The sequence below is a fragment of the Vicia villosa genome, unplaced genomic scaffold (genome assembly GCF_029867415.1).
Source record: "Vicia villosa cultivar HV-30 ecotype Madison, WI unplaced genomic scaffold, Vvil1.0 ctg.000816F_1_1, whole genome shotgun sequence".
Classification (NCBI taxonomy): Eukaryota; Viridiplantae; Streptophyta; class Magnoliopsida; order Fabales; family Fabaceae; genus Vicia; species Vicia villosa.
The window spans coordinates 79556-93917 of record NW_026705359.1 but is presented as its reverse complement, the minus strand read 5'-3'; the positions used below and the strand labels follow the sequence as shown (position 1 = coordinate 93917).

Below are 14362 nucleotides of genomic sequence, written 5' to 3'. Positions count from 1 at the left end.
ACGTAAAAAAAAAAAAAGAAATCTGCCTGCACAAGTGTCAATTGGGGAGTTTTGAGAGGAAATCTACATAAATTAAGGGGATAAAAAAACTTTATCAAGAGCTAAAATCAAATCTTACTAATATTATTTATGGATGGTCATGGCAGGCAGACCCAAACCCGGGGGCCCACCCGCACCCGTATCCGAGTCAACAGATGAAAATCCGAGTTGACCGGGCTCGGGTGCCACCCGATATTTCGGGTGCTAATTTGGGTAGTGTGAAACCAGCACCCGAAAATCCAAAACCACACCCACTTAGACCTGAAATTACATAAGTTCTCCTAAATATATATAAATGTAACAAACTTGATGGAAAGTTTGTTTAATTTAAATTTCAATGTTGATGGAGAATTGTAATGTTGATCTTGAAAATTTTTAGTAAAATTGATGGAAAATTGTAACGTTGTTGTTGGAAAGTTGTAGGAAATATCAATGTTGATATTGTATTTTATATGTTTTGCTGCGGATTTAGATTCGGGTGAAAAAATCAGAACCCAATGGGTGTGGGCATGAGTGTTATTTTGCCACCCGAATAATCTTTGAGCTCGAATGGTGATTTTGAGTAGTATGAAATCTGTACCCGACCCTACCCGTTACCATCCCTAATATTATCGGATTGTTTTGTATATTTAACTATTTTTTAATATACTAAGAATATTAAAATGAATCCCTTAGCAACAACCAAAAGAGACAGTAAAATTCATGCAACCGAGCCTTAGGCTATGTTTGGGAGTTTGGAGGGGAAGGGAGGGCAGGGTTTTGAAAAATAGGAATAATTGGATGAAAAGGATAAAAAGATTTTGGGTAGGAGGGTTTTGAAGGGTTTGAGTTTATTCATAACACCAAAAATCCCATAAAATAGGGGAACTCAAAAATTGTATTGAATGAGGGTTTTGGAAGTTGTTATAGTATTCTAAAAATTAAAAATTTAGTAATGATAATGACTCTTTTATCACTCTAAACAAAATCATTTTTTCAAAAAATGTCAAATATTTTCCTATATTTTTTAAAAATTTCACTTTTGAAAGCCTTCTCCTCCCCTCCCCTCCAAACTCCCAAACATAACCTTACAATTTCACGAGAGTTTGGTAATTTAGTTATTTGTTCGAAAATGATTTATTTATTATCCAAATAATGGCCTCATTTTGGTTACGCAGTTGAACAAGATGACGGTGACGGGCCTCAATATTCTAAGAACCACACCTCTCACTTCTTTCCATTCCTCAAACCACCTCCTTCGTTCTTATCCCACCCTTCTCTTCAACTCCCATTTCGCTTTTACTCCACCCACCGCTCTCAACCCTACCCTTTCCATTCCTCAACCGAAGCGTCGTTTCCGCGCTGGAATTGTCGCCATGGCTGCACCTGAACCCGGGCCTGTCCACAAATCGGAGGAGGAATGGCAAGCTATTCTCTCCCCTGAGCAGTTTCGAATTCTGAGGCAGAAAGGCACCGAGTACGTAATCTTACCTCTCAGTTTCTCAATCAATCAACCTTTCAATTTTCACTTTCTTAATTTCTTTCTATGCGTAGCTTAATTGAGGCTAAAACTTAATAGTCTGTGTAGATTGATTGATATCATCATACCTTGTATTTTTGAAAATTTTCAAGTTAATTTTGGAGTAGATGTTAAGCCCGATTCAAAGTGGGGTGCTTTATTCTTAGGTTTAAACAACTTATTTACATAGTCTCTTTAGAATAGCTTATGAAAAAAGCTTGTAGCTTATCTGAAAGCTAAATGGCTCTATTTTATCTTTTATGATAAAAATACCTTATGCATAAGCACTTATTTGATAAATGCTTATGTTATGAACTCTTAATTATGGTATTTATAACACATATTTTAGACTAGAAAAGGAGGGTAACTATGTACTGTAGTTCTAAACAAATCATGATAAATGGTAATTTTTATTATGGTTTAGTCACATAGATCTTGCATCATGTTCTATGTATGAAATCTTTCATCTTTTTTGTCAACTTTGACTTAATTTTATAAGGAGAATTTATCAAGAATATCTAGTTAAGTGGAAGATTGCAGTAAGAAAAGATACAATACAATGTAAATAAGTACTCATAAATGTGTCCAGTATCATATAAGTTAGGAGATCAGGACGGAGAGAAGAAAAGCTTCTTATATTCCATGTGTTTCCCCTAGTTATGTGCCCAATATACGGCTTTGGTTAAATTTTCCAGATATCAACATCTCTACTTGCCTCTAAAAATTCTGATAAGTATAGAGAGAAATATAGAGGAATACTATGCAAATGGAGGAAATGTAGTAACTATTATGATTTGGAGAAATATAGAGTCTGATTTAAAATCTGTTGGGTCACGTTTCCGCTATCGAGCCACCCACCATTTATTTCCACTCCCTAGATGTCCAGTCCTGGGCGTGAGGGGTGTGTTAAGAGTCTCACATTAGACAATATATGACCTGAACATGTGCTTCTAAGTGAGAGCAATTCTCACCTTACAAGCTTGTTTTGTAGGAATGAGTTAGGCCTCCGATGTGGAACACTTAACAATAACTTTGAATCACACATAAATTTCTCATTAAAAGTTGTACTAATACTTTGAATCAATGATGAATAAATACTCAAAATGGAGAATGCTAACAAGAACATGTTTCGGTATTATTATCAAGGTACCCCGGAACAGGAGAATATGACAAGTTCTTTGAGGAGGGGGTCTACACTTGTGCAGGTTGTGAAACTCCACTCTACAAGTCTACCACAAAATTCAATTCCGGTTGTGGCTGGCCAGCCTTCTATGAGGGTATTCCTGGAGCCATAAATCGCCACGTGAGTTTATTTGTTCTTATCATGCTGCTGCCTTTTCTTCACTATATTTGCATATTGCTCGAATTGCATCATCAATTGAAATCTATTTAAACCTGATAAATTGACGTGTTTCATTACCTTCAGCCTGACCCTGATGGAAGGAGGATCGAAATAACATGTGCTGCATGTGGGGGACATCTTGGTCATGTATTTAAAGGTGAAGGATTTCCAACACCCACCAACGAACGACATTGTGTCAATAGCATTTCACTGAAATTTGGACCAGACAATGCTTAGTTTATTGCAATGTAATTCACAGGATGGATGTGATGCTCAAGGTTCATAAATAAGTATATACAGTACTGAAATTGAGATTGAGGCTTATAGTTAATGGGGTACCTAAGTTATGTAAGCATAACCGATTTAAACCAGCTCTTCCTTTACATCCCTCCTCTGTCTTGGGTTGTATTTCAGTATGTTCACACGTGCTTGCATTGTTTTCTGAGTCTGTGTTTTGGTATTAACTGGTTTTGATGCTATAGTATATAATTATGTTTGAACCTTGTAAGTTTATTTTAATTATTAAAAAAACTATGTTATAAGTACTATATGCACACACCATCTTTTTCTCATTAAGTCAATTCAATTAGTAGTTGTGCTTTGAAAGCAAGGGTGTGGGTTCGAGCTCGAGATATTAGCTTAAAAAAATAATTATTTGATTTTTAGTATTTATAATTCTCAAGATTATTTAAAAAAAATAAAAAATCATTAGTAAATGAGAAGAACATACCAATGTAATATCACAAAAAGTATTTTGAACCACTTGATTAGGGGTTGCTTATAGATCAAAAGCTTTTTTATAAATATAAATATATTCCAACAATTTTGATTATACATGTTTTTCTCGGGTTGGGTTTGGATGACTTTAGGGAGGGAAAGTCACCATGACTTTGTCTCTATCTCTCTCCTATATCACTCTCACTCATCTACTTTCCCTCCAAATTTTTTACTTTCTCTCTCCTAAATAAAACTAAAGTCACCAAAGTTATGGAAACCCAAAGTCACCTAATCCATTCCCCATTTTTCTCACCTATAATTCTGAGGTTAGTTGGCCAAACTAATATTAATAAAAACAATTGAACACTAATATGATAAATATTTTAATAACACTCAACTTTATGAGCTCTTATGTGAGTTTTGTTAAATAATAAGTCAATAAGGTTACTTATGCTCCATAATTAACCACATATATTAAAGTATGTATTTAACCATTTATTATGAATGAAATGATTTAATTTTTTTCTTATAAAATAAAATGTATGCCTAATGAGTTTTATATTTTTTTTATGAAAGAAGAATTATGTATTTATTTTCAATTTCCTGAATAAAAAAAAAGAAAAATAAAAGCAATTGCCACATGGTAAACCATGTATCTGAGTTTGTGACTGAGAAAAATCAGAGAAATATTTGTGATCCACAAGTTCCATTCCACATGATGACAATAAACTTGAATTGCTGAGGTGGCCAAACGATTCATACACACACAATTCACATATTCCATTCACGTAAGATTCTCACACCATATCCAAATCCTTTCGTTTTCTTCTATCTTTCACCTCTCTTCTTCCCAACTCTACGTGTATCTTTCTCCTCCTCCATTTCCTAAGGCACCTTCCAGTCACATTTTTAAGCTATTTTTTTTTAATGTGTGTTGGCATTTAAATTTTTATCTCTCAACATACTTCAAATTTAAATGCAAATAAACTTTCCCAAATTTGGTTTTGTTACTTTCTAATTAAGCACTGCCACTACACTATGTTGGAGTCTTTACTATCTTGTTCCCAAACCCTCAAGGTAACTTCAATCCTAACAAATTTTGAATATGTTGCTGCTCAATCTCGTGCATATTCCAATTTCAACATGTTGTTTTGAATTTCCTCTGCAGGGATATGACTTGACCAATCAAAAGAGTCCCGGCTATTCTCGTGCTGCTTCGCGAATTTGTAGAAGTTCTAAGCAAGTTCCGTTTCTATGTCATAGTACTGCTGTATCAGAGAAATTCACTAGAAGAACGTCTCTGGATGTTCCTTCATTTTCTGGTTGGAAATTATCCTATTTCTCTAAGTATAGGCCACTAAGGTGGGAACGGTTACAAACAAATGCTACGTCATATGATGTTGCTGGAGCTGTTGAAGTTGTCAATGATTTAGGATTGGATACTCTTACTTTCTTGGCTGTTACCGTTTTTATCGTCCCGTCGTTCAAGTTTATTAAAGCCAGTCCTGTAAGACTTTGTGAATTGTGATAATATGATGTATGAAGAATTCATAATTTATTGCTTCATGTATGTGTGATTGAAATGAATTTGATTGTTGTTGTTTTCAGATACTTGGTTTCTTCCTTGCTGGGGTGGTGCTTAATCAGTTTGGTTTAATTAGGAACCTTGAAGATGTTAAAGTTTTGTCTGAATGGGGGATCCTTTTCTTGGTAAGATAAATCTCAATAAGGTGCCACTGCTGCTACTCTTGTTGTTGTTCTTGATATATTTTTTGTATGTGCGTGTAAGCTCGATTTTCATCTGTATTGTTTGCTTTTATTTTCTACATTGGTCTAAAATTTCAGCCATTGGTTTATTTTAAATTGCATCAGTAATATTGATTGAACCTAAACTTGGAACATAGAAGTAGCGCTTTTGCTGTTAAGTTCACATACCTTTTGAGACAAGGTAGCTAACACTCGCGTTGGTATATGATAAGAGGTTTTTGAAGAACTTCCTATAACTATAGAATATAAGTATGAAGAACCTATATTCTTGTCATGGTGATAATCTTCGGAAATAACTATGAAAAAATGGCATATAGTTATTCTGAAGTAATGTTATTTCTTTTCAGCTGTTTGAGATGGGTTTGGAACTTTCACTAGCACGTTTGAAAGCTCTTGCAAAATATGCTTTCGGAATGGGATTGACTCAGGTATGATGTTTTGGAAGTGACTATGGGTATGTAAAGGGAATTTCTTAAACCATTTCACTCAGTTTACTCATTGCTTAACATAGATGTTTGCTACTAATTTATTACATTTAGTCATTCAATCTTCACAATTGCACTACAACTTCTAAGGGAAACTAGTTTCTTACTTAGCATTTATAAAATTACATTTTGATCTTTATTGTCCTTATTTCTTATTTTAATAGTCATTCCAACATTTTTGAAGGTTTTACTATCTACTTTAGCATTCACTGCTTTTGAGCTTCCACCAAATGGGGCTGTTGGAACTCAAATTTTGCAATTCCTTTTCCACTCAAGGTCTGATCTGGTAAGTTCTATATCTAACATTTTTTGTTTGTTTCTCAAATGTATTTTTTTAATTATTGTAAACTTCAGTCATTCTGGTGAGAGACATACAGAAATAAACATGCACATGCAGATACAGACAAATAAGAATGTTTCTTTGTATGTAAAAAAGTATAGGGGAATTGGATAATATTTCAACTGTTGATTTTCATAGTAAGCATCCATTGACACCTGTCTTTTAGATTAGATTCCATAACATTTTCTTACTCTCTTTGCCAGGGAAGTGAATTCTGTGATGATAGAGTCTAAATCTGTCTTTAAGAGTGATGGATTCTTGTGTACATGAATTTTCAAATTGTTGGAACTAGAGCTATTATAGCATTTTTTATATTGATGATCCATTTAAGCTTCAAATATGCTTAAAGCCTTTGAATTTTTTTAAAATGAAAGCTTCTAAATTATGTTTGATTCATAAAAACTATTCAAACACCCTTTTCTAAAACTTGAGTCTTTATAGGCCAAGTGATTCCCACTTCGTTGGCATTTTACAAGGTCCTAGTTAACAAATGCTACATTGTCCTTTCTGCGTAAGTTAACAATTAAAACCACAGTTCAACGTTGTGTTTGAAAGATCCCAATGGCATTACTTAAATGGGTTTTGTGTAAGGATCATTCTTAAAAATATGGCTGTAGACCTACACCAAACAGCTCTTTCAAGATGACTGTTTGATAATTGATTATAGCCTGGGTTGCAAATGTGTGGTATCGAGACAACTAGAAGAGGATTCTTGCTTTAATCTTTAATTTATTTTGGGATCATATTTACAGGTGAACATCAGAAGTGTCGACGAAGCTGTAGTGATTGGAGCTGCTCTCTCTCTGTCATCTTCTGCATTTGTTCTACAGGTATTTGTGATTTTGAATGTATTAGAAATTGAAAATAAGCAAGACATTTTTTTTAGTAAAAAAGACATGATGTTGGTGTATGTAGTACATTATTTTGCACTTTGTCAGTACAAAAGACATGATGTGAAGTATTTGTAGTACCTTGTGATGTATGTATAGTAAGTAATTCTACATTTGTAAACTTGTTTTTCCAGCCCTGTTCTTTCATATGCTATTTCTTTGTACTGTGTTAACCAAAAGAAATATGGTGGGAATAATGTTACAAGTCTTTTATAATATTTCATTTTGGCATTCTGTGTGAAGGAACCGTTGTGATATGTGTGACAGTTAACTTGGAACCTGTAACTTATCAAGCGTGTATGTACTTGTAGCTTCTTGCAGAGAAAGGTGAGCTTCCTACAAGGCTTGGTTCAGCAACTCTTGGGATACTTCTTTTGCAGGTTTTTGTCTTGTACTCTTGTTTGGTTACATCTTCTTCATCTACAAGTATGTAGTTTTTTAATCACAAAAACTTTGTTCAAATCAATGATATTTTTAGGTTACATGTTGATAAACTCTGGTATACCTCACTAGATTGATAAGTATGGTGTCAGTAAACAAAAGCTCTGGTTTAATTCACTATGTTCTTTTTCTACTGCTTGTTATCTCCAGGACATAGCTGTTGTCCCTCTTTTGGTTATACTTCCAGTACTTGAGAGCCAGGTGAGCATTAAACTGCAAATAATGTTAACATGTATCTCATACTTTCTATCTTTTTACATCCGTTTTGGTTGCTTCTTCATAGACTGAGAGATTAACAGTTTTAGGTCTACGAGATCACTTTATTGTGCTTTGACATACATGCAGAATTTCTAGAAATTGCAGCAGAAATATATATTTTTTTGTTTGGTGATAATATTTACTGTGTATTAAGAATATATGTTAGTATCTGGGCCTATAATTTGAAGCTTGGTATATGCGCTGGTTTTGTATACAACACCTGCAATAACTACCATGTGGTACTTTTTATGTGAAAAGTTGGAGCATAGACTAATTACTACCAGTTTTGTGGAGGCTGGAAACAGCCACCTGTACTTAAGTTAACTATAATAAGTGGGTAAGGTTATCGTCTATGGTCTAAACGATCAAGCTATGATTAGTATATGGACGGGGCTTATATGTACAAAACTTGTAAATTGTAATATACTTGAACTCATCCCAATTATAAATTATAATACAATAGTTGGAAGCCTAATAAAGTCGGTCTAGATTCTTCTTTCTTCAAAACTATCTCTTTTTTTTTTTTTATTTAGAAAAGGTTCTATCTCAGTATATGTGGTGACAATATAATGTCAATTTGGTAGTCGTTGGTGCATTGTTAGCTATAAAACTGTTCATGATCATCCACCTAACAGCCTAGACGGAGTTTTTCCTCTATTAGAGAATGAACTCTCTATATGGTATTTGAGATTCTAAATAAATATAAAATCTATCTAAAATTCACGGTTTGCATTGCAAGAAATCTTGGAATGTTGTTTTGTCAAAGATATAGAACCCTTCACTTCCCTAAAAGGTTTTATATTTTTGCTTAAGTATTATATTTCCAATGATTAACTAAGTTGGTTGTTTTTTATCGTCATATGTATCAACTATCAAGTTATGTGTTGATTGTTCACCCCGTGCTATCTTATTTCTCATTCTAGACTATGACTGAGGAAAGTATTTGGCCCATGCTTGCTCAAGAAAGTTTGAAGGCATTAGGTGGATTGGGTCTGCTTTCATTTGGAGCAAAGTATATCCTCAGAAGAGTTTTTGAGGTTTGATGGAATATATTTGACAAAGGAATTTATCCAAAAAGTGTTGGTGAAATTCAGTTAATAAAGTGTTGGTGGAATTCAGGTTGTTGCAGATACAAGAAGTTCAGAGGCTTTTGTTGCTCTTTGCTTGCTGACTATTGCTGGGACTTCACTACTCACACAGAAACTGGGCTTCAGTGATACGGTTCAATATTTTTCATTTTTGGGTTGACTATGGAATTATGGAAAATCCTTAAATTGAATACCCGTGTGACAATTGTATGTAATGTCGCAATGCAGCTTGGAGCATTTTTAGCTGGGGCAATCCTAGCAGAGACAAATTTCAGGACCCAGATTGAAGCAGACATAAGACCATTTAGAGGCTTGCTGCTCGGATTGTTTTTTCTAACTACAGGGACTTCAATAGACATGCAGGTAAATATGATTATCATTTATGATATGTATGACATAGTTATACTATTTCTTTGCAGTGTTAGTTATTAATTGGACTGTTGTATCGATGTATATATACAATCTTAGTCATAAACTAGATATTATAGTAGCACTTTTTTTGGGTGGGGATTTTGTGCTTGTTTGGATTACTGGATTACCGGAGTTTCACTTCACCCATCCCATTCAAGACTATACATCTCTAGTATGAACTAGTGTGTGTGGTCTAATAACAACACCTGTTCATGCCAAGGATTAAACGTAAAGAGCGTCGAAAAATATATATACTCCGACACCATGCATTCAGGAACATATATCATACCTGCTTGATTTTAGCATGAAATTATGAAATATACCCGCCCATTCTGCATATGAAACTACAGATGTTAGTCTGTGTTCCCCTGTATAGTTATTGTTATTATTTTTGCTGCAGGTTCTCTTGCGAGAGTGGCCAAACGTACTTGCGCTCTTGGCGGGTTTAATCACGATCAAAACATTGATCATAACTGCGATTGGTCCTCGTGTTGGCCTTACTTTACAAGAAAGTGTAAGAATAGGATTGCTTCTATCCCAAGGAGGGGAGTTTGGATTTGTAGTATTCTCTTTGGCGAATAGGTGAGCAAATATTTACCTATCACATGATGCTGTTTGAGTGAGAATATTGAGTTTGTTCTTAATTGTAAAAATTTGTGGTTTCTTGTAAACAGACTTGGGGTGCTTCCACTCGAGCTTAACAAACTGCTCATAATTGTTGTTGTATTGTCAATGGCGCTAACCCCATTTCTGAATGAAGCTGGAAGGAGGGCTGCTAGCTTTATTGAAGATCAATCTGATGACGAGAATGTATGCCTTTTCGTGTATTGAAGTTATAATTTTTGAAGTTTTTTCCACATACACGACATGCATACAAGGATGGTGAGAATGATTGTCAGTAGCCATGGCGGATTACTGGTGTATTATTTAAAAGGAAAAATCCCATATAAGAAATATAACTAAAGAATACAAGTACAACATAATTCACATTATATATCATTAGTAGGTTGTAAAAGCACAAATTTCTCACTGGATTTCATGCATCAACTTCTTTTCACTTAATAATTATTTTATTAACTTAAAAGAGGTGTTTTAAATATGTAGCTGTCATATGATGCTATGTGATTTCATTTTAACTGCAAGATACATTGGCTGAGTCCCAACTTATTTGCAGAAACAGAAAGATCCTGATATGGTTAATTTCGATGTTAATGAACCTGTTGTCGTCCTTGGATTTGGACAAATGGGCCAGGTAGGTAGATCAATACATTGCAAAACCTATCATTTATGTTTCCCATTTTAGATGTTCACCTTTTGTTCCTTATATAAAGGTCCTTGCTAATTTGCTGTCCAACCCAATGGCTTCAGAAGGAGATAGTGATACAATAGGATGGCCTTATGTGGTATTTGATATTGACGCCAGGGTTGTAAAGGTTAGTGCATTTGAGCATTGTTCTTAGCTTTTACTTATCTTTGTTTTATCAAGATAAGGAATGCTTTCGTTGATGACATCTCTTACCCTTCATTTAATTCTTTTTTCTCCCATCATTAACAGGAAGGTAGAAAACTTGGCTTTCCTATTATCTATGGGGATGGATCAAGTCCAGGTGTTCTTCAATCTGCCGGTATCTCATCTCCAAAAGCTATCATGGTTATGCTCACTGAGAAGAAGAAATCATGTGAAGCTGTTCAGAGGCTACGATTGGCTTTTCCTGCAGTAATAATCTCTTCTCCACTTCTAACCCTACCTCCATTCCCCATCTCTTCGTTTATTATGTCAATTTTTCATGTGGTAGAGGATGTATACACCTAAGAGGGAGAATTTAGTGGTTTTTTCTAATTAAAAGAAATCATGATAATATGATGTACTTTTTCTCAAATTAAAAGAAACCATCATAAAATGAATAGCTTTTTTACTCTTGTATACAACATACTCCCAGTTTTTCGCACACACTATTAAAAACATGAAGAACTTGTAGCTAACTTGATTGATAATTTTATTTACTGTTTGATATATTTTATCTTTCTTTATTACTATTATCAAATCTTGTTTTAATTGCTTACTATATGATGAAATTCCAAAGGTTCCAATATATGCCAGAGCTCGAGATCTAAAACATCTTTTAGATCTAAAGAAAGCAGGTGCGACGGATGCCACTATGGAAAATGCAGAGGTATTGTCAAAAATTTCTTTATCTCTCCCGCTAATAGTTGGAGTTTGTAACAACGGTTCTTCATAATTTCAGTGGAAACTGCGGCTAAATATTAAGTTTATTCTTGCAGACTAGCTTACAACTTGGTTCTAAGTTGCTGAAAGGCCTGGGGATGATGTCCGATGATGTAGCATTTTTGAGCCAGCTTGTTAGAGACAATATGGAGCTACAAGCTGAGGTAGCAGTCAGCCTACCAGATTACCGGGAATCAAAGATCATGGAACCACTGCAGGTACTTCAAAACGATGGCTTTTTTAATTTTATTTTTACAATGTTATGAATGGTATTGCTGTAATATTAACTTGTATAACATGAAACCGTTGTGTTTACCTTGTAAGGTGAGAGTTGCTGATATAAAGGAGTCACGCATTCCGGTGGCAGCTACTACACCAAAATATGAATTATCAGTACAGAACCAGAAAGATCAAGCTTCGTTGAGTAGAGTTCAGAAGGGAGCCGATCCTGAAGAAGAAGAAGAAGATTATGAACTAAATCAAGCTGTTAAATTAGAAGGAAATGGTGCTTCGTTTATCAAACAAGATATTGATGAAAGCTCAACGGTTGGATCTCAAGATGATTTAGGACAGCAGAATCTTCCGGAACCATGAATCCCTTCCCATACTACTATGGAGGAACCCTGACAATGTAGGCAAGGACTTCCTCCCATTAATTTTTGTGCCTCTAACCTTGTAAGTTTAGAAAGATTTGAGAAAGATCAAAATCCATTTTTATTGCAGAGCTAACAGTATATGTATAGAAAATATCTCATTAACAGCATCATTCAAACTGAGATGCTCATTTCAATTCTTTGAAGACCATAAAATGTATAGTGACTTTATTATATGATGATGATGAAAATAATGTAAATTTCTTGCGCGCCTATTTCAACATGTTAATCAGCTTTAGAGTTTGAAATATGACAACTCACAATCAACAACTCTTGTATGAACAGGATTGGGCACTAATATTATCATGGTTGCATTGTCTTTTTCAATAATTCATTTTTGCAACAAACTTAGGGATTGGTCCTGTTACAGTTACTGCAGTTTCTCACTCAAAAACGGTTTTCTGCAATGTGGACTTTTTTCTCATCTTTTATACCTTTTGGAAGCCTCTCATTTTACCAAGAATATTGTGTGTTTACCAAGAACATGTTGAATCTAGTAAACAAACAAGATAAGCAAAAACATTTCGATAAATCAAATGAAATTCAACATGTTACATTCCAAACACCAACACCAACAATACATCAACCTAAATTAAAAACATCAATTTAATATAAACAAGATATGGAAGAGGCAAACTAGTTTTTTTCTTTAGTTCAATCATGCACACTGAAATTTAATCAAATGGCTTGGAACAAATCAAGCTTGTTCAGATAGTACTAATAAATCTGACTGAGATAGCGTCTAACCTTTGTTTGATCCTGCTGAGAAACAAAGAAAAGCAACCAAGCAAAAATAAAAGGAACCAAACAAAAAGGCAAAGCCCCAAACACAGTAAATAGTATTTTTTAGAAAAAATCAAGTTTTTTCCGGAAGAACGAAAAATCGATTTTTTTCGGAAGAAAGAAAAAATATTTTAGAATATTTTAATTTTTTTTTTATGAAATTTTAATTTTTTTAATTATTTTTTGGATGGATGGATATTCATCCATTAGAAATTTGTTAATGAATGAATTGAATGGATTTTATTCTTTAATGGATGGATTGAATTTGATTTTTATTAAGAGAGTTTAGTGGATTGTAATGGATTAATGGATTGGTTTGGTCCATCCATTAACCATCCAATCCATATCCATCCAATCCATCCGTTTTGCCACCCCTAGTAAATACATCAGCCAAAAAATAAACTACAAAGAAGAAACCAAAGAAATAAAACCCTACCCTTAACCAACCAAGGGAGTATTGGCTAGATCCCAACCCATATGACTGGCGCAACCATCAATATAAATAGAGTCCTCGAGAAGAAATACCAAGAACTCTTCACCACAAGAACAAGATCAAAGATTCTCGAGTCGTTGTTGATTCAGACAAATGATAAGATTCTCAAGTCAAACAGAAAAGTACCAGAGTTGACCAAATATCTATCAAGGTTTCATTTTCAAGCATGTAAAATACTTTTTTCTTCCACATCCTTCACATTAGTTGATGAACCAAAATCATATTATCATTATGAGAAGCTCACATGTAACCTTAAACCTACCACTCCGAGAGATAAATAACCTAAAAAGGACCTGAGAATCTTATGAAGAACCAATAACCATCCTAACCACTTAAAAATCTTATACCACGAAATAGAAGTCACCTCACAAGTAACGAACAAATGTAAAATCGACTCTACTAACAGCATTTAACTTGATCGTCTTCGTACGATATTGTCCAAATATTCAGAAAACGGTTGTCACATCATCCATGTATTGAAGTTCCATGTTGGTGAAGCAAACACATATATCATTGTAGATTGATGGACGACGATACCCAACACTCGTCATCCTTCTTTTATCATTTTGGTTGAGATAACGATTCAATTGGTCCTTCGAGTCAAACAATCTAACATCCACATTGATACTAAACAATTGAGGAAGAGTTTCCTTGTTGTAGTAAACTCCAATTAAGTTATAGGTTATACATGTTAGATATAGGTATGATAATCCTGGATATCTTCAAGAATCGTGTTCGTTCACTTTCCGATCAAAGTATTTCGACCCTATTCTTGTCTGGGTTCACGAAATCTTTGCGGGGATAATTCTCGAAGAACAATTTGTTTCTGACAATGGAGAACAGATCAGAATGTAGAGGAAGTATATTTTTCGTATTCGAAACCGAGGCCAAATGACTCCTTATATAGGAGATCAACAATAGAAACCGAAA

General features: G+C 34.3%; 2 protein-coding genes across 2 annotated transcripts; both read left to right on the top strand.

The window, feature by feature from the left end:
- Positions 1-1176: 1176 nt before the first annotated feature.
- LOC131631360 (peptide methionine sulfoxide reductase B5-like) lies at positions 1177-3399 on the top strand. Its single transcript, XM_058902152.1, has 3 exons — positions 1177-1495; positions 2684-2840; positions 2964-3399. Exons 1-3 carry the CDS (start codon positions 1206-1208, stop codon positions 3114-3116), a joined length of 600 nt encoding a protein of 199 aa, XP_058758135.1. The 5' UTR covers positions 1177-1205; the 3' UTR covers positions 3117-3399.
- Positions 3400-4357: 958 nt separating this feature from the next.
- On the top strand, positions 4358-12371 carry LOC131631359 (K(+) efflux antiporter 3, chloroplastic). Its single transcript, XM_058902150.1, has 19 exons — positions 4358-4673; positions 4765-5103; positions 5205-5306; positions 5711-5791; positions 6033-6134; positions 6941-7018; positions 7390-7458; positions 7670-7720; positions 8701-8814; positions 8897-8998; positions 9094-9228; positions 9677-9858; positions 9951-10086; positions 10451-10528; positions 10608-10709; positions 10832-10993; positions 11361-11450; positions 11560-11721; positions 11828-12371. Exons 1-19 carry the CDS (start codon positions 4635-4637, stop codon positions 12095-12097), a joined length of 2394 nt encoding a protein of 797 aa, XP_058758133.1. The 5' UTR covers positions 4358-4634; the 3' UTR covers positions 12098-12371.
- Positions 12372-14362: the final 1991 nt, after the last annotated feature.

Bases quoted from the DNA above. Each gene is read 5' to 3' on its own strand.
- LOC131631360 (XM_058902152.1), top strand. From the start codon at position 1,206: ATGACGGTGACGGGCCTCAATATTCTAAGAACCACACCTCTCACTTCT. The intron at 1,496-2,683 runs GTACGTAATCTT...ATTATTATCAAG, and splicing joins CTGAGGCAGAAAGGCACCGA to GTACCCCGGAACAGGAGAAT. The intron at 2,841-2,963 runs GTGAGTTTATTT...CATTACCTTCAG, and splicing joins CTGGAGCCATAAATCGCCAC to CCTGACCCTGATGGAAGGAG.
- LOC131631359 (XM_058902150.1), top strand. From the start codon at position 4,635: ATGTTGGAGTCTTTACTATCTTGTTCCCAAACCCTCAAG. The intron at 7,019-7,389 runs GTATTTGTGATT...ATGTACTTGTAG, and splicing joins CTTCTGCATTTGTTCTACAG to CTTCTTGCAGAGAAAGGTGA. The intron at 7,721-8,700 runs GTGAGCATTAAA...TTCTCATTCTAG, and splicing joins TTCCAGTACTTGAGAGCCAG to ACTATGACTGAGGAAAGTAT.